Raw genomic sequence first — 18,843 nt, 5'->3', positions numbered from 1 at the left:
TTCCGGGGAACATCTGCGTTTTCAGTTTCCCCCCCGGTTGGATAGCATCTATTTTTTCCCTCAATGATTTCTCCTCATGGCCTCTCTCCGTCTTTTTCCTCGAATCTGTCTCGATAAGAATGCCCCTGGTGGTTGCCTTGAATGCCTCCCAGACTCCCATGACACCGACCTCCCCATTGTCATTTATGGAGAAGTACTCTTTTATGGCTGTTAGGAGGGATTGGCGTACTTCCTTATCGTGCAGAAGGAGGTCATTGCACCTCCACAGGGACCCGGATGCAGGGGCGGGGGGAATACCCATTTTTATTCTAACTAAGTCGTGGTCCGTCCAAGGAACAACCTCCACCCCCGAGTCTGTAACCTCTCCCCGAAGCGTGGAGTCAACCAGGATATAATCAATACGGGAAAATGTAGTATGTGGCTTTGAGAAAAAGGTGGAGTCGGGATCACGGCCTTGCTTAGTGGAGTGTGTATCGCTCAAGTCCAGTTCCCCATTAACTTCTTGGAAGGCTTCAGCCAATTATTTATGGAGTCGCAGGTTAGGACATGGATTGACCGACCTCCTATCTCGTTCGGGGCAGAGAACCATGTTAAAATCCCCACCCACCAACAGAGTGCCCTCGGAAAATGCTATGATTTTCTCTTTCATCCCTTCCCAGAAGCCATCCTGTGCCTCATTTGGAGCATATACACTAGCCAATTTTTTATGGAGTCGCAGGTTAGGACATGGATTGACCGACCTCCTATCTCGTTCGGGGCAGAGAACCATGTTAAAATCCCCACCCACCAACAGATTGCCCTCGGAAAATGCTATGATTTTCTCTTTCATCCCTTCCCAGAAGCCATCCTGTGCCTCATTTGGAGCATATACACAAACCAAGGTAAACAACCGGCCCCTCACCCCCCCCTTGACCATGATATATTGTCCTTCCGGGTCAGACCTCTGAGCTTTGAACACAAAATGGGCCCCGGGAGAGCCCAGTAGGGCAACTCCGCGTTTCTTTCCAAGAAAGGACGCTACATACACCTGGTCAATGTTTTTAGCCCTTAACTTTGGTTCTTTGCCCCGGACCCAGTGTGTTTCTTGTACGAATAGGAAATGGAGCCGGAGCCTTGAAAATTCTCTCACCAACAACGACCTCTTAGTAGGAGAGTTGAGCCCCCGTACATTTAACGACCCCACTGTCAAAAATTGGAATGGATCATCCATCACAGCGATGGTAAAAGCTCATGGCTCCCTCCGTGGAGCAACAAATTTCAGTGCTCCCGCAATACTTCCGCACCCTGCTGCAGTCAAAAAACAATTCTAAAGTTACAAAATAGACCAGAAAACTTGGCTTGTTGCAACTAAATCCACAATGAACAAACCCCCACTTTTCCCTCCACCCTCCCCCTTCCCCCCGGAATGCCTGGTAAACCAGCGGCTTCATCCTGTCGCTGAGCCAGGCCACCATTGTCTCCCCCCTCCGGGCTCTTGAACTCTTCAAAAACAACAACCTGAGCCCCCCACCCCCCTGTCGCATTCAGATTATGAACAATTACAGTGCTCCCCCATTCAGAGTCATGTACAAACTTGGTCGTGAAGCTTCCCAGAGCTCCTCAAGTGTTAGGCTGACCAGGGGATATCGGTGCCACTCTTCTAAATTTCATGTGGCCTCGGAATTTACGCCTCTCCTGTGGAGCCTTTGTCCCCCCGGGGCCAACCAGAGCTCTCTCGCGCTCTTGCTCTCCCACCTCCGTGTTTGGTTCATCCAGGAGTTCCCCCGACACCCTACGAATATCGTCCTCCGTGACCAGGGCGTACTTGTATCCTTCCAGCTCGAAGGAGGGTGAAAATGGGTATCCCCACCTGTATCGGACCCCCTTAGTCTGGAGTATTTTCGTCAGCGGTGAGCAGAGTCGACGTCTTGCCTGGGTAAAGGCGGACAGATCGTGATACACCGAGATCCGGCCCCCCTCCCAATCAACCGGGCCCCTCTTGCGTGCTAGTTCAAGGATTTTGCTTTTCTCCGTGAAATAATGGAATCGTACGAGAATGGATATGGGGCCTCTGTTGGCTGCACCCACTCTATGAGCTCTGTCAATAGTTGGTTCATTCGTGTTCACGCCTTCGAAGAGTGATCCCACCACAGCATTAACAGCTTTGATAATGTCCATTTGCGTTTCACCCTCACGCTCAGGGAAGCCCAAAAAACGCAGGTTACAGCGGCGTTCCCTATTCTCTAAGTCGTCGAGTTTTAGGGAGCATTTCTCTTCCCTCCTCTCGAGCTCCGATAGGCGCATGTCGAATTGCGTCTCAAAAATGTCATTCAAGGCTGTGTTGTTTTTGAGCGTTTGGACCCTGTCATCTATATTATCCACCTTTTTGTCCAGGGTGTCCAGCCGTACCGCTATGTCCGCTCTGAAGCCCCTGATTTCCTCCAGGAGGGCAGCCATGCCTTTGGTGACTGTGCTAGTATCAGATAATTCCTGATGTGTCGGGGCCGCCATCACAGGGCGAGTTGGTGAGCCTAGGGGCAAGCATCGAAATCTCTGCAGGGATTCCTTCCAGTTCATAGGCCCCCCCAGACCATCTCCACAAGATCTCCACCTGAATGCCCCAGGTCCAGTGGGCAGCGTCGCCGGGTCACGAAACAACACTAAAGGGAGGGCAGCGAGGGGTCTTTCCTGTATGCGGCCCTGACGTTGTACTCACTGTTAGGGCGGGAGGTTGTGCTCGAGCCGAATCTCCAGGCCACGGCCGATAAGGGCCTAACGCTCCCCGTCCCAGCTGTAAATCAGGTCGCCTCTGCACAAGCGGTCTTTGTGGTCACTGTTTTGGGGTCAGACAATAAATGCTGCAGTTAGCCCAGGGGAGGATCCCTTTGCCCATGATGCTGTTTATTGATTTGGGGCACCCTCACCCGTGGGGGCCACAGAGCTCTCGTCGCACATCTCCTAAGCTGTGTGGGATCCAGGGAAGGCCCGATGGGGGAGGGGTGGAGGGACTGTTGTGGGCACCCCTGCGAGGGGGGAGCGCCCGCTCTCTCGCTCCACCGGTGGGGGCCTCTGCTCTTGGGGGCCCCCGATGAACACTGGCCCCGCAGGTAGTAAGGGGGCCGAAGATCTTGAGGGGGCAGACCGTGCCTCCTGTGTGCGCTCCTGCGCCAGCTCCACGGTCCGCCGGTGCCCACAGGGGGAGTGCAAGCCGCCGGGCCCGACACGCAGACCCAGAGTGTAGCTCCAGGAGGGGAAAACACCCCGGAGCACTGTGTGGCCTCGCCCGGGCTCAGATGGGCTCAGAAACCCCCGCAGCGAAGTCCAGGGGGGGGCACTCTTCCGCGCCGTCCGGCGGTGTTGTGGGCCTCACATAGGCCACGGCTCGCTGGTGCTTCGTGCGGGGGCGCGGCGCTGGAGGAGGCGGGGCTCACTCTCCCTCCCGGTACAGAGCAGCGAACCGCCCGAGGCGCTGTGTGGCCCCGCTCGGGCTCCAGGGGATGCGGGATCTGCCGCAGTGAAGTTCGGTGTGGTGGGGGGTCGCTCCCGTGGGCCCCACCTGAGCCGCGGCTCTCCGTTACTTCCTGCAGAGCTGCGGCGCTGGGGGAGGTGGGGCTCTCTCTCCCTCCTGGCTCCAGAGGTCCAGAACTCGGCCAAAACTCCCCGTCAGGAGACCGGAGTTGGGGCGCTCAGGTGCCTCGAGTCGTCAGAAGGCTGCGGTGGGGGTTGGCACTTCACTCCTGGGGGTGTGGGGGGGGGGCTCAGGTCCCGCTGACGGCGCCCTACAGAGGAGACGAGTGCAGATGCGTCAGTGCATCTCTGCGCCCCCTGGTGGTTCCGTCCCTTCTTTCTTACAGAGCCAAGCACAGAGAAGCCACCAATAGTGGCAGACAGGCGCTATACAAGAGCTACATTACATTGCATTACATTATTAGGAGTTGTTTTCAAAGTGAAGATCTGTGAAGGCCTTTTAAAATGTATGAACTGTATAGGGCTTAATCAGGAAAGCTTGACTAGTTAATCGAGCAAATGGAGAAAATTAGGCAGTAGGATGTAACTAAAAATAATCAAGCAAATGTCAAAGTTTGCCTGGTGGTTCAGTGCTTGAAAAAGACTTCTCCGAAAGGCATGTCAAAAAACCAGAGGCTGTTCACAACAAGAGTAGCATAGTCACCATGCGGGAGACATCTTTTAAAAAGAGAGTGTGAATCTTGTAGTCGGGGTGATTATATTGACTAGTCACCTACAATAATTGGGATCAAGATCCCCCCTCTCCAAACATGTCCAGGCTGCATGTAACTTATCAATGTCCACGGGGCCCCTTCAGGCTCCCCAACATAGGCCGTAATTCCACATCAAAGAGACACACAGGTCACTGGGTGCCCTTTTAACAAGGAGTGACCTGTGTGTTCCTGCCATCCCTCTGAGCAGTTGACCGCGCAGGAATAATTATTTGTTCCATCAAATGGACATTCCGATGGTCCTTTCTAGGCTGGTGCGGGCATCAGCCCTTGTGCTTTGATCTTTGGGTCCTCTTACACTTAGCTGCCTACTTGAGGTAAGTTGAAAGCACACGGTTCCCCATTCTGTCTTTTGTGTCCCAATAATAGGAACTCCTTGAAGCACGAGCCTCCTGTTGAATTCTGGGCGGTGTTCCTAAGCCTCATAAAACAGGATCATTCCCTCCAAGTTCATACCCTCAACAGAGGGGCGTTCGCTTTCCTAATGCCCCACAAAAGTCTGCACATGTCCCTCAGTAGAATAGTGGATGGAAAAGAGCTCCTTAAAAGATGAATTTCCCTCCTGTATCAAACTATCCGAATGTGTGTCCCTACACATTCCTTGCATGCGTCATCACCCTGTGCCTATTGTCCAAGGTCAAAGAGTACATCAGTTCTGAAATTCTTTTTTGCATCCTTTATTATTCTTTCTGGTTCCTTGCAGAAAGTTACACTGAGTTGCAACGTGTTGGCCATTGCTTAATTCTCTCGATACCAAAAGGCATGCACCCCATGTAGGTAATGGCAGTGGTTTCTCGCATTTCTCTTCATTGCTGATGTGGTTACTGTGAGATTAGTTCCTGATGATGGAAAACATGTCAAGGCGGTGGCATGACTGGATCCTACTGATTAGAGTATCGAGAGATCTCTAAACTGTCTCTGAATGGATTCCCCACCATAATCCTGTACCCAAACAACTGCAAACACACAGTACACTCTGGCCTCTGGCTGGGCACAAATAGTTCAAATAGAACCACCCACCCCAGATAGAAGCAACCCGTGCTCCATGTCAACAGGATCAATGTAAATACTTGTTGCGGAATTGTCGGATTTAGTGAAGTCTATGTCATGTAGGCACACCCTGACTAGGGCTTGTTAGTGGGTTTTTAGAATACGGCTCTCTGAGGACACAATGGACCCTGGGAGAGCACTTGGGCCAGGACACTTCCTTCCCCCCCATCTACTGGGAAAAGGTCACTGATATATTTGTATGTTGCATATTTCCATTCTGGTTATGGAACCTTTTTAGGGGAACAGTCCTTCGAATACATATATTCAAACCAACGCAGCAGTAGTATTTTCTAATTTCTCTGATTTAGGAAAGGGCGTTGGAATTACCAATGGCCTACCATAAACAATGATGAGCACCAAAGGACTACAAATGACATCCAAGGAAACACAAGTGCACCCAGCTTGCGTTCTGGCTCGTCCCTTATGGAACTTCATGTTTTGTATGGGCTGCTACTCGTGTCTGCCTCTCCATGAACATTGCCAACGAGTCTCCCTATTGATGCAGTGAGGGGGCTGTAGAGGGCAGGCCTTGGAAATGAAAACTTAATATGAATATCTCCTGGGGGTTTTTTAATTGAAAGAAACAGCTGAAGGCCTTTTCACACAATAACTTGTTCTGTGCTATTTAAATGAGTCTCACTTGGACAGCGCATGGGCCCAGGACTCCTAACCAGGCAATGTCCTCTGGGGCGTTAGAAGGTAAACACTGGAGGGGCATAGTCCCTGGCTGATTGTTTGCATGGACTGTCTTGCTCTAGGCAAAGCGGCAGCCGCATGTACTGCTTGGCCTCTCATCCAAATCAACACGAGAAGAGCATGGAGACCCCTCGACCTTATATTGGACACTGCTGCAGGTGGCATGCTCTGGCGCGGGAGCAGTGTTGCCTCATTTTAGGATGGTACATGGGCAGATTAGATCTCTTCTTATAGCAGCCATGCCCTCCCTTGTTCAGTCAAACTATGGCGAGACTGATGATGATGATGAGTGGAGGGTAGAGGGAGAAGAGGCTGAAGAATGTTGAAGATAGCGATTCAGGAGGGACCGACACTACAATATCCGCCATCTTACATCAGCCTGCAATGAACTGGTGCTGCATGGTGTCTTGGCCCTGGTACAGGGGTGGAGATGGCAGGGAAAACATGACAACAGCAAAATAAGACCCACTTGTCAAGGTTAAAAAGGGACAACAGTAAGTTAATGGCTACAGGATGGAGCCCGGGAGAGGTAGTCACCATAGTTCTATAGAATTGCTTCATTGCAAGACTATGCACTCATTTTAGGTTAAATGCGGTTGGGAAAGGCCATGGTTTTGTTTCGATATGGCATACTTTGGGAAGAATGGGTTCATGTGTCGGCCATGTTGGGTGAGTGTTTGAAAGAACAGATTGCGACGAGCGCACAACCCATTACTTCAAACAAATACATTGCTATCAGCACCCCAGTTTGTAAATCCAGGCTGCTGATAGAAAGAATCACCCAGCCCGCAGGAATGGGTAAGAATACTGCCAATGTTTATTTTCACTAAAAAACCCATTTAGATTGTCTACTCCAAAAAAGATGTCAAAATAAGCTTCAGAAACGAACCAGTCAAAATCAGTCAAATTGACATTTTGGAATTGAAATTGTTGGAGGTTAAAGATGTATGTATAACTAAAGAAAATTGGAATTGTTTTTGTTCCTGCTAGAAAGTCTTTTAAAGATGGTTTGCTGAACTGTGCCTCCAAGCACCCCAGAGCTCGAACTGTTTGGGACAGAAAAAGAGCAGAGTTAGACAACACTTTCTTTTATAGATAGGCTCTGATAAAGAGGAGCAGTCACACTAAAAGCTGGACTTATATGTTCAATATTGGTATGCATATAATAAGCAGTGGGTAATGTATGCCATGTCTCTCAGGTGCACACTCCCAGGACTTCGTTTTTAAACAAGGCCCAAGACCAAGCCTAGACCCTTCTGGCAGGCTTGCTTTTAGTGCTTTACTTGAGATGGTTGAACAACTGACCAACATTGGTGTACAACGAGGGTTTTTGAGACAAAATGAATGTGCATTTTTGAATTGTAGCTGCCCTAGAATACCAGCAATATTTGTGTTACCCAAAATGCATAAATACATATCAGCCCCACCGGGCAGAGATGCAGCCAAGCAGGTTAAAGGGCACACAGTGTAGTAGCAGTGAATGCAAAAGGGGCTTGAGGCAATGAAGAATTGGTTCCCACCATTTGAGTAGGCTGTGCCCTTGGCAGCAGATAAGTTTTAAAAAGGTGAGAATAGCTAGGGAGCGCAGCCTAAGCCAGCCAAAAGCACATACTTTTTTATGGATATCCATGCATAAAAGAGATTGGTTGTGCCAGGGGGTCACCAGTAAGTGATGCTAGTACTCACCGACCCTTGGCACAGTTCGGACCAAACTTTTACAGTTTAGTCGAGGTCGCTAGTAGGTTCCAGTCCTGCAGTTTCGTGGCGCTCTAGCTCTCAGTGGCTGCGGAATAGAGCGATTGTTAATGACGGGACAGTTACCTTTTCTCAGCTTCCAAAAAAGATGCAAAGAAAATTCTGATGCAGCAGGCTTCTGGGCACAGGTGAGTAGGTCAGAAAGACACCTACAGTGACCGCCACCAACAGGTAGTGACGCGGGAATCACAGATGTATGCAGCGTAACACACTCTCCTAATTCGGGACCCAGAGGAACTAGGCCTGCAAAATTTAGCAGAAGAGGGCATGGGACCACAAGCAAGCGATTTTCCAACTCCCAGGTTTCAACTCGAGACAGCAGCGATTCTGTGGGATATCCTTAGGTAGAGCTGGAGAGTTCACTGGATGGCCAAGGAACACTTCCGAAGGGGCACGTTCGGCAGGCAAGCAGGGGGCGCAGAGTGTAGTTCTTCCCACTACTCCAAAGGGGCAAAGTGCCGTGGCAGGCCTTCTTGATTGATGAAGAAAACAGGGGTACGACGGGATAGCTGAGGGTGAAAGGTGCCAAACCTTTCAAAGCGTCTCCGGCGGTTCCACAAGTCTGTTTCTTCGGTGCAGGGTACTTGGTTCCTTCTGTAGTTCGCAGAGAACTCAGGTGATCGACCTGGAATGGATGCAGAGACACTTCTCTTATCCAAGATTAGCTTTGCGCCAGAATCGAGGACTTCCAATCGAAGATCTGCTCTCATACAGCCATCCCAGTCGTGGACCAATCATGGTGCATGGTGTTCCCAGTCGTTCATGCACTCCAGACATCCTGGACCAGTAGTGTGGATTGGGACCAGACAGTCCCAACCCGCTTCGTGGACACACACATGTGACAGGCAGAAGCCTGTGAAAGAGATCGGTTTTCGTGGGAGGCTGCATGCCCAAATAAGGACAACCCGGGTTACTCGACCTGGTTGAAGGAAAGGGCCAAAATAGCCATGAGATAGAACAAAAGACTTTGTGACTCGCCCAATTTTGGACCTGGCCACAGTCTTGAACCAAACGCGGTAAACATGATAGGGTTCTGTAAAAAGAGGTAAAACACTTATGAAAAGTAACTGCTGCCACCAGTTCATCCCAGGCACACTCGTACAATCACCAAAAAAACTTTTGAGTGTGTCTAGGGCCATAAAACAGAAAGGACACCAGCGCACAGTACAGAAAGGTACATTGTGCACTGTTAAAAGGTTACCATGATATGGCAACATTGTCAAAGACTAAGGGAAACAGTACTGACAGTCTGAAAGACCTGTCACTTTCCCCATAACAAGTGAGCAAAAGCCCAGGGGAGCACAGCTGACGGCTGAGCTCCACTGGTAAAAAGTCAGGATAGGATAGCCAATCAAAAGCAAAACGTTTGGGGGGGGGTGGTCAACAAATGGAGGGACAATGACACATAAATGAAATCTTTCCTAACAGGACCCATTGCAAAAACAGGGGGCGAGTCAGGGAAAGTTCAGGTTTTTAGAGAACGGGGCGGAAGGTGATGTAATTGTGCAAATGTTTATTTTGGTGAGAAAATTAAATGTGCAAGAAATACAATCTTTCTGTTGAGTATAAAGGCAGTAGCTCTGTGTGTCCCCTAAGTAGGCTTGTGTGCCCTGAGGCGTCTTTATGGGAGGGCAAAGGGGGCACTTGCCCCAGGCCCCCACTTTGGAGGGGGCCCCAAAAAGGAGCCTTATTAAAAAAAGTCAGTTTCCCTAAGTCGTCAAAATTAAGTAACACACATCAGGATTTTCTATGGTGTGCTGCTAAGGCTAAACCTATTTTCTGTCTGTTGTTGACAAGTACATTTTGTTCTGATCTTTTCACCCTGTAATGCTATGCTCACTGTGGTAAACATAGTTTGGGTGGCAAAACACCTGTAGCATTCTCACCTTTCTGGGGTGATTATATCGATCACGTTCAGTTGCCAAAGTTGAAATACATATTGATACATTTGAGTGTCCCGATGGTTCAGAGGATAGCTCAGTGTGTTAAGCACTCATTGCAGAGATATGCGTTCACATAGAAGATTACAATACCTAATTCCAGCTAGGCTGACTCAGCATTTCCAAAGTAAGAAGTTGCTAAGCCTGCATGTATATGTATGTTGTTCTATAGCATTCCAGGTGCTATCACGAATGTACCTGCACTAGATTGTGGTTGCTATAGAAACTAACATAGTGTCAGTATGGTGATGGTCTGGAAATTGGTTTGTTTAAATGGGGAGTTGTAAAACCTAGGCAGGCACCTCCAATTATATGATATGATAAGTTATTTATAACGCGCTTAATACCCAGAGGTTTCTTAGCGCCGACTCGGGAATTGAACCTGTGTTGCACCATGTCGTTTTGCTTCCAAGGCGAGCACGTTGCCGCTGAGCTAACCTCCCACAATGATGACAATAAAGTGTTAGAGGTGTTTATATATCAAAATTCCAGACTGTGGAAACAAAGCGTTCATGTTTGGATCCTGGCTTTGCCAGCAGATGATATAGTGATCCTGGACAAATCTTATATCACTGACAGTACTGTACTGCCTTTTATGAAAAGGTTGTGTTCTCACATACTGGTGTCATTTTTTGGCCAATTACGTGATCTTTCCTATCATGTAGGCCGTTTGAGTGGAAGGAGTTCTAGACAGAAGAGAGCAGACCAGATATTGCAGGCTTCTCACCAGCATATGTTAAGGTTTGCTTATGTGACAACAAAACGGTTTGCTTTTTTTATACAATTCAAAGGTTTTTCTGCATGTTTTCAAATACCATTGCACAAGCCTGTGTTTGGGGTGTATTCTTTTTGTTTATTTGATTTTAATTGTATCAATGACAATTTTTACAAAAATGGAAATACAAAAGAATCCAAGGACCAAGGTTTCATCGTTTTCCTTGGGGTGTATTTAAAGCTTTACAATACAAAAGAGAAACCTATCTGAAATCTTTTAAAATCACATCCATTAGTATGTTGGTATTTATATACTTTCCTTGATGATGGAGACAATGAAGCTAGAATCATTTCCATTTTGAATAATATTTTTCTATAATGTTTTGTTTTTTAAAATGTTTATATTGGGTTATGAGATTTTCATATTTTCCAAGTCAGTTCTGTAAAATGGGATTATTTGAGTTCAAGGTAAAAACTAGAAAAGAGCAGAAACTGTGGGTATGAATCCCAGCTTCAACTCTTAATCAATGTGTGATTTTGTTCTCAGGGTGTGATCTTTAAGAAAGACCCATTCATGGTTTCACTGGCTATATATAGTGTTGCTCCTCTATAATGATGGTGAGCATTGATATATTACACACCATACCCACCTGTTTCTTTGCTCTCGAATGGCAACACTGCTTGAAAACCATGTCCCAATTCTAATCTCAGTCTGTCTGGATACAGACAACCTTCTTGGTATCTGCAAATCTCTATGCTATGGTATGTGTCGTTTTATCCTTGCTTCCCATTGGTCGTCTGTATCCATGCTAGAGCACTTTTGCTGTCTCCGAGGCAGCTAATCTGAGACTATTCTGGATTATGTGTACCTTTGTCATAAAATCTGTGTCCTGCAGTTATACTATGTCCAGTATACCTTCCACGTGGCTGCTATTGATGACACGTTTGCTGTACCTATGCTTGAACACAAGTACCCTTTCGTAGACTGCTAATGTTGCCCATGAAATGCTACTTGTTTATCACTCTGATTACAATGTGAATGAGGAGGGTAAGGTATCTGAAAGGGAGTTTACCATGCTTATTTTGATCTCTGCGAGGCAGTATATCAAGCTATGGTTTGTTATCATGACACAGGGTGCGGCGCACTGATATTCCGTATCCCTTAATTCATTTGGTCTGTTGGAGGGGGTCCCCAGAGGTGTCAGTGCCCCGGGCCCCCAAAGTGCTGAAGATGGCCCTGTGTGTGCCTTAATGTTTTCTTTACATTTTGAAGAGAGAGACCTCCATGGGAAATCATGTCCGTTTTTAGATTATGTTAAGCAATTAACAGGGCACCTGCCTCCAAGCCCTAAACCAAACCCATTCATGAATTACACTTTGATAAGGCAAGGCGCATGACAACAAGTGGCCTTGCGTCCCAGTGTTTTGCAACATGTAATAACAGGCAGGGGTAATCGGGCAACATAGTGAAAGAATGTACTGGTTTGTGAACGAATTTGAACACGCAACAACTCTCCCTCGAAAAAGGTGGTTAGCAATGTGGAAACTTGGGAGACTGATCAAAAGTAAACACTTGCGTTAGACTAGTGCCCGCATCACTGGAACGCTTGTGACCCACTTCTAACTGAAGACTAACTCATGGTTTCCTTTAATCGTCCGCCATTTTATGTAGAATATAAACAACAGGGGACCCTTTAACTCACATTACCGTGAACCTGTGAAATGCAACAGTAGGACGAAAAGCAAAGCTGACCGTGGGCAATGTGCTGCTCGGCCTGGTTGCACTGCACTTGAATACTAAACAACTCTGTCTCTTTATTATTGCAGTCCGCGCACGTTGCCATGGCCAGCTTCCAGGTCGACGCTTTTGGGTCATCGTTCATATTAGACGTCGCGCTGAACCAGTAAGTATATTCCTTATACTAACAGATCATTTTAAAACCTGCTTTTGGTTTTGCTGTTGTCTTTTTCACTATTCTTCAATGCCATCTGTTCGCTGTGCATTTGTAAATCTTTATGGTAATGAGCTTTGCTTGCCCACACGCTGTTGTTGTAGACAGTGTATTTAGCGCAACATGCACCGTACGTATGGAACAGGTTAGGCTTCGTGATTGCCAATTTACCTATGCCATATATTTCCTGTAATAATAGTGCACCATATGTGCATATTTATCAACATAGTCTCTTTTGAGAGGTTAGGGTACAGCGAAGTGTTTCACTTAGCTGGCCAATCATCTACTTCTGTTGTAATGACTCACATTTTGACTCACAAGATTCGTTGTGCTACTATTTATTTTTTCCATTTATAGCAGCGCGCAAAGCCTGTGGTCATCTAGGCGCTAGTACATTACAGAGGCTGAGAGCCAGGAGAGAAAACAGTGCAGTCGTTAGTTAAAGAGATGCATTTTAAGCTCCTTTCTGAACAGATGGTAAGCTGGTTCAGGGTCGGACTGGTCCATAAAATTGTCTCGGGCACTAATGAAAAGTGGCCTACAGTTGCAAATGTCTCTTCATTCCTTTTGTGACATTGTTTGAATAGTACTAGAAGTGGTGTGATGACACAATGCTCACCCGAAGTAATGTGGTTCTAAATATTGTCTGGTTTAATCATAACTTAATGTAATTCAAGGTGCTGGGGAGAAAACAACGATTGTCGCACATGATCAAATAACATGAAATAAAAAAAAGAGTTCCCAAAAGTTAGGGAACTCCCGTCCCGTGCACTCTATCTCAGCCTTGTAGAAAGCCAAAAAAGGTTGAAAGTCCCTAAAAAAGAGATTTTAGGTAATGTAAAGACCCTCTGGTTTGTCCTAGATTCAGTCACCATCTTTTCTGGCATTTCCTTCTATAGATGAAAATTAAATGTGCAAATAAAAATTCTCTTGAGATTTGATTTTTTCTTAAAACATACATTTGTATTCGTATGATGACCCAACACGTTTCGAGAAGTCTTCTCTTTGTCAGCGGTCTTCAAGCAATGATGTGATCTACAAACGATCAAAAACACAATAAATATTCTATTCATATCTCCATCAATTTTTTTCATACTTATGTGATAAAAGTTAACATAAACAACCACCATTATTAATTCCATGTTTCCAATGTATGTAAATAGTTGATAATTATCAGTATCTGCATTTGAACATCTCAAGAGCAAGCCTAATCTCCCTGCCAAGTTTACTGTAGCAAATGTGTTCAGTGATAAGCCTGAATGTTTTGTTATGCAGACTAGCCTATAACATAGAACCCACAAGTAGCTAATATAAAAGATATACCTTCAAGGCGTTCACAGTCTTGATGGACTCTATACTCTATCAAGTTCCACGAAGCACCATTTTTCAATGTCCCAATGATTGAACCTAAGAAGATGATGTAACTGTTACTGGGTGAGGGTACCCCTCATAACACGAGTTCTAGCTTCACATCAGTAAGTTGTCCCGAACTATCCTCTATCTATATTCACCTCTCCTCTTAGAGGTGAGAATGTGCTTTTCTCAACCTGGAATAGTCCAGCTGTAATTGATCTGAGGGGGATTCTTGGTAAGAGAGCCGTCTCTCTAAAATAAAGAGAGAAAATATGTTAATGTGGCCTGTCTCATAGCGAACCAGATAAAAAAAGGAGAAATGGCAAATGTAAAATTTAAAAGTAACAACCACTTACCCCAGAAGTGGTAAGTGTGGAGTTCAATCGATGGACCTTAATGAGGATAGCGTACCTCATGCTGAGCCTGTGCAGTACAATGAAATAAGCAATATTAACTATGAAGTGGATCCTCAAGATCAGATCCAACTGTAGTTTAAAGTAGAACTATACAGAAATACTGTAGTGGTCAATGTTCATGGCTTACCCATCTTGCAAATTCAAGATGCTCCCTGTGGAGAATCGCTGTGTTCTAGGATGAAAAGAATTTGAAATGCATCCAAAATGGCCGCTTTATGTATCGGCGTCCCAATACTGCGTGATGTTGTAATAGTTGGAAAGTTTGAGGGGAGGAAGGGCTGTCTGCAGACACTGATTTCCTGATGTTGATAGATTTGTTTTGGTCTGGATTTTTGTAATAATAAAGGTAATCATTTTCTGTGAGACCCATCTTGATTTGGTAGAGGCCAAACATGTATTGTGGGTGGAGTTCCACACTTCACCCCATGTTTTGTGCTGGGCTGTGGGGAGAAAGGACATCCGCGGAGTAGTACTGTGTATATTGGAGGTGCTGTATGTCAGTGCTGGAAGCTTTACTGGAGGATCCTGGAGATGAAGATTGCTGTTCCAGTGGCTGCTTAGTTCAGGTCTTCACCGTGCTAGGTGGGCAGCTTGATGGGGTTTGGGGGGCAACTGGAGCTGGGAGAAGACATTCACACGGCTTGCAGCAATGCAGTAATTCATCTAGTACCTGATTCACCCAGGTAATGCTAATAGCTAGGACTTGGTAATGCCAAAGGGCACACTACACTTTTCAGCAACAAAAAGGCACTTGCAGGCAGGCTTTTTATTGCCTTTTCAGGCCGAGTCACATGTTCCTCTTAGAACACAATGGGAACTGGTATTCTGTCAGAAAGGCTGCAGTCTTAACAGAAACATCAGCCTTCAACGCATAGTGACTCGATGGCATCTACAGAAGTGGCAGAGGTGTCCCTGCTTTCTCAGATAGTAACATTCACTGGGTAGAGTGGGACAGAGCACAACCAGGAGAATGTTAGTCACATGCCAGGCAATGCATCTGGCCGGGTGGCCATGCTGAAGAACAGTCGGTCACATGTTAGTCTGGTGCCTGTGGAAGGTAAGCTGTGATGGAGTAAGCAAGCTGGTATGCATGCTTGTCTTCCAAGGCTGGTCTGTGACTCAGTGGACTAATGGGTCCACTCGAGGGATCTGTGTTTGACCTCATGGGCGCACCTTTGAATCCTGGCATGTCAACTCAGCTTTTCACTCTTCTCAGGCTAATACAAATTAGTGTTGCTGGGTTAGGCAACAAACATCAGTTCTCAGCATCCAGAGGCCCCACTGGGATGAATGTGTGGTGTATAAATATGCTGGTTAGGTTAATCTATGGAGTCTATGAAGTTCTGCTAGAGATGGTTCAGAAGCAGTTGGATCCATCAAAAAAGCCTCGGAAAGACCTCTCGGCTTCAGGCACAGTCAGTGATCAGTCGGGCCGATGATTCTGAAGGGCTGGTAGGGCCTCGTCACAGTCACTGCTGTTGATCAATGATCATCAGAGTTGGCGATCTCCAGAGTATGCTGATCCCTACTCTTTCATCATAAGGTAATTTCTATTAAAACTGTCTATGCCAGGCTTTGCTTACATGGCTCTTGAAGTATCAGGTAAGTAGGACATAGGAAAATATGTTGCTCTCCTTATTACTTTGACCTACATCAACAAGACATTTAATAATACACTTTTCAGATAATCTGAGACGTTTATATTTGAGTTCAATGTCATGTTGCCATGCCTGAAAAGGCCATCAAGCCCTGGTCTTGCTTGGAATTCTGGGACTTGTAGTTTTTCTACATTTTTAATGGGAAGAAAAACTACAAGTCTCACAATCCAAGGGGAAAAAAGGGGACTGCATGACCGTCTGACACACGGACACTGGAAACTTTGATTGGTCCCGATGGTCTAAGTGGCTTCAATATCTACATTCAGCATTCACGTGTAAATAGACAGCCAGACACAAATGGGTATCTACAACTGAGTTGTTGGAGTGACTATGTCTACTTCATTTGCATAACCCAAGATCACCTGAGCAAGAAATGGGTTGATCAAACATTATAAAATGAAAGAGCATTTTGAAAAGTAGTTTTCACTTGTTAACATTGGCTGTATACAGTGGACAAGGGAGTTAATGCAGGTGTCATCCTGTGGCAAGGATTGTGTCTTTGATGCCTTCTTTCCTTCTGTTTGCTTATTTAATAGTAATGTTCCCTCCCATGCACTTTTCCCCTCTCCCTCTCCCATGCACTTTTCCTCTTTCCCTCTCCCATGCACTTGCACGTTCTCAATGTCACTGGGCCTAGTAAGATCGTCGTTTTGTTCTCCCCTGTTCTCCTCCCTTGCCTTGTCGCGCTCTGCAACACTTGTGTACGAGCGCGATATAAATAAAATATCAATATCAATGTTGTCCTCGAGCTAGACACAAGGGCTTTGCGCTGGATCCACTAAAACACATTGGGCTGAATTCTCAAAAAGTAACTCAAATGAAAGTGGGGCAGAAAGGAGTGCAAGGAGTGCAGAAAATTAGCTAATTTCATTTGTCTTACTTTTTTTGTCTTACTTTTCAAAATGCAACAGTAACTGTTATGTATTGGCTGTCTGTGTAATGCTGTCTTGCTGTGAGCCTGTGATGTCACATGGAATGTTACTGTGTGGATGGTGGAATGTTTATCTGAAGGTTCCATACTGAGGCAGTTAGAGCTCCCCTGCCTGGGTGATGGGGCCAGTGCTGATATAGTCCATACTCTCATGTATTTATCCTTCATGTAACTGTGTCCTTAAGTTCCTGTAATAAACCTAAGAAGTAACACAAGAAAGCCTGGAAGTCACCTCATAACAATGGCGACGAGGATGTCTTTCAAGAAGAACCTGCGCACAGAATAAGTAGTTGAAGTCTGAAGGAGCCTGCTGCGGGGGGTGCAGGAGAGAGGAGGACAAAGTGGTGGTCAGCACTGCCCCCACATACAAGTAAGACCCATCACCCAGGGCCAAGGCGGGGGAAGAGCAAGGAAGCCCCATTTATTCAGGCATCAACAAAAGTAAGATGATACTTTTAGAAGAGGACCATTGATGGCAGTTGGCAGTCCGGTGATGTGATGGCGCCCTGTGGTGAAACAGAAATTATGAGAAGTGCCCACAGAAATGAAGCTGGTGAGGGCAGCTGTGTAAATGATGCCCTGAACTCGACGTGGCATAAGTCCTGTTGGGGATGGGAAGACACATTCGCCCTTGCAGGCAGCCAAAGAAGTGGTGAGCTGAAAATGCCTGCCCTGCCTTCCCCCTTCCTTTCACAAGGAATATAAGGTACTGTAATGTTGTGAAAGAATGACTGAAAAGAGCAAATGTGAAGAGTAAAGGAAAGTCATAAGCAGAATTAAGGGGGGCAGCAAGTGCAGTGCAGTACAGGAAGAAGCTGTTTAAAGTACTGTAAAATATGGTGTGCTTTACTGCTAGGATGAATGGCAGCCAAGAAGATGCAGCAAGTTTTTTTTCCTGCTATCAGCTTTCAGTAAAATAAAGCACTGCAGAGTACTGTAAAATTGGTTCTTAAAAAAAAAAAAAGGAAATGAAATCAACCCCTGCAGTAATGAGGATTGTAGTATGGACATGAAGCGGCTTGTGATGAAAAGTGCTGTTCAGCTTTAATGACTATGCAAGAATGTCATTATTGATGTGTGTGCTCCTGCATGGCCGTTGGAAATGATCGTATTCTGATGATCTGCTTTCCTTGGCTTGTGTTTTGAAAGTGATGACGCAATGGAATGCTCCGATGGTGTTGGCGAACATAGAACGCTGGTGAACAGGTGTTCTCAGCAATCCTCGAACAAACATTCATCATCAGAACGTGTAATGAAGCCGTTCGTATTACGGCTGTGATTGTCGGAAGAAATAGGGAAACATTTGAGGAATGGTCCCATGAGCGTGGCCCAACGTGATGACGTGCGCGGAACAAATGGAGTTCTGCTTTCCCTATCATCAGCTCTAAGTGAGAGAGAGCTACAGTGAAATACAGCCTCCTGTCAGTTTCAGGTTCAAAGGTGACCGCGATGTTAGAGTGCGCAGGAAAGGAGCGTGTGCAATGCAGCTTGAAAAAAAAAAAAAAAAACGTGAAAAGTAAAAGGTCGCCGAGTGATTCTTTTATTTTTTAATGTCTCAGCAATGAGGATTGGTCAGTGCTAGTGGAGGCTAATACGACGACAAAAGGGGAAGTTACAGCTGTTGTGCTCGTGTTTTGTTTTGGAGAAAGCATCATATACTAATGTGATATGTGGTCTGCAATGAAAAATAAAAGGGGATGTTTTCATTTACTTCGTCATGGCAGCAATAAGAGTGACTACAATGCAACGTTGTTAAGAGGATACCGTTAAAGCATAAATATGGAATATTTGTCATGAAAACAACAACACAGAGTTGTGTAAAGGTAACGACGAGTGAATAACATTAAAGGTGAATGTGACGGTTCTCTAGATTTAAATAAGGGTGTTGTTGTGTGCTGTTAAGGGCACCATTTCTAGTATTAACATTAATCTACGAGCAATTTATGGACTTCACAACTTAATGTTTGGTTAAATATGTGTTTTTAAATTAATGCGTTATATATATGTATCCTTTTTATTAAGTGTGGAAGATTGAGCTAAAATAACCTGTTGAGGATTTTCAGGTGTAGGTTGCTAACAAGCAACATGGACTTTTAGGAGCAGAGTATTTATCTTAAGGTCAAGAGATGACCATGGACTTCTAGGTCAAAAATGTTGATTA

General features: G+C 45.8%; 1 protein-coding gene across 5 annotated transcripts in view; it reads left to right on the top strand.

The window, feature by feature from the left end:
- ADAM22 (ADAM metallopeptidase domain 22) overlaps positions 1 to 18,843 on the top strand; it is a 1,877,697-nt gene that overhangs the window by 193,285 nt on the left and 1,665,569 nt on the right. For all 5 annotated transcript variants that reach the window (XM_069648369.1, XM_069648368.1, XM_069648372.1 and 2 more), the window contains exon 3: positions 12,200 to 12,276. In XM_069648369.1, the coding sequence (XP_069504470.1) occupies positions 12,200 to 12,276 (77 nt within the window). The remainder of the gene's footprint in view (positions 1 to 12,199; positions 12,277 to 18,843) is intronic.

Source organism: Ambystoma mexicanum, chromosome 2q, assembly GCF_040938575.1.
Source record: "Ambystoma mexicanum isolate Mex_15411 chromosome 2q, UKY_AmexF1_1, whole genome shotgun sequence".
Classification (NCBI taxonomy): Eukaryota; Metazoa; Chordata; class Amphibia; order Caudata; family Ambystomatidae; genus Ambystoma; species Ambystoma mexicanum.
This window is presented reverse-complemented; position numbering and strand designations above follow the sequence as displayed.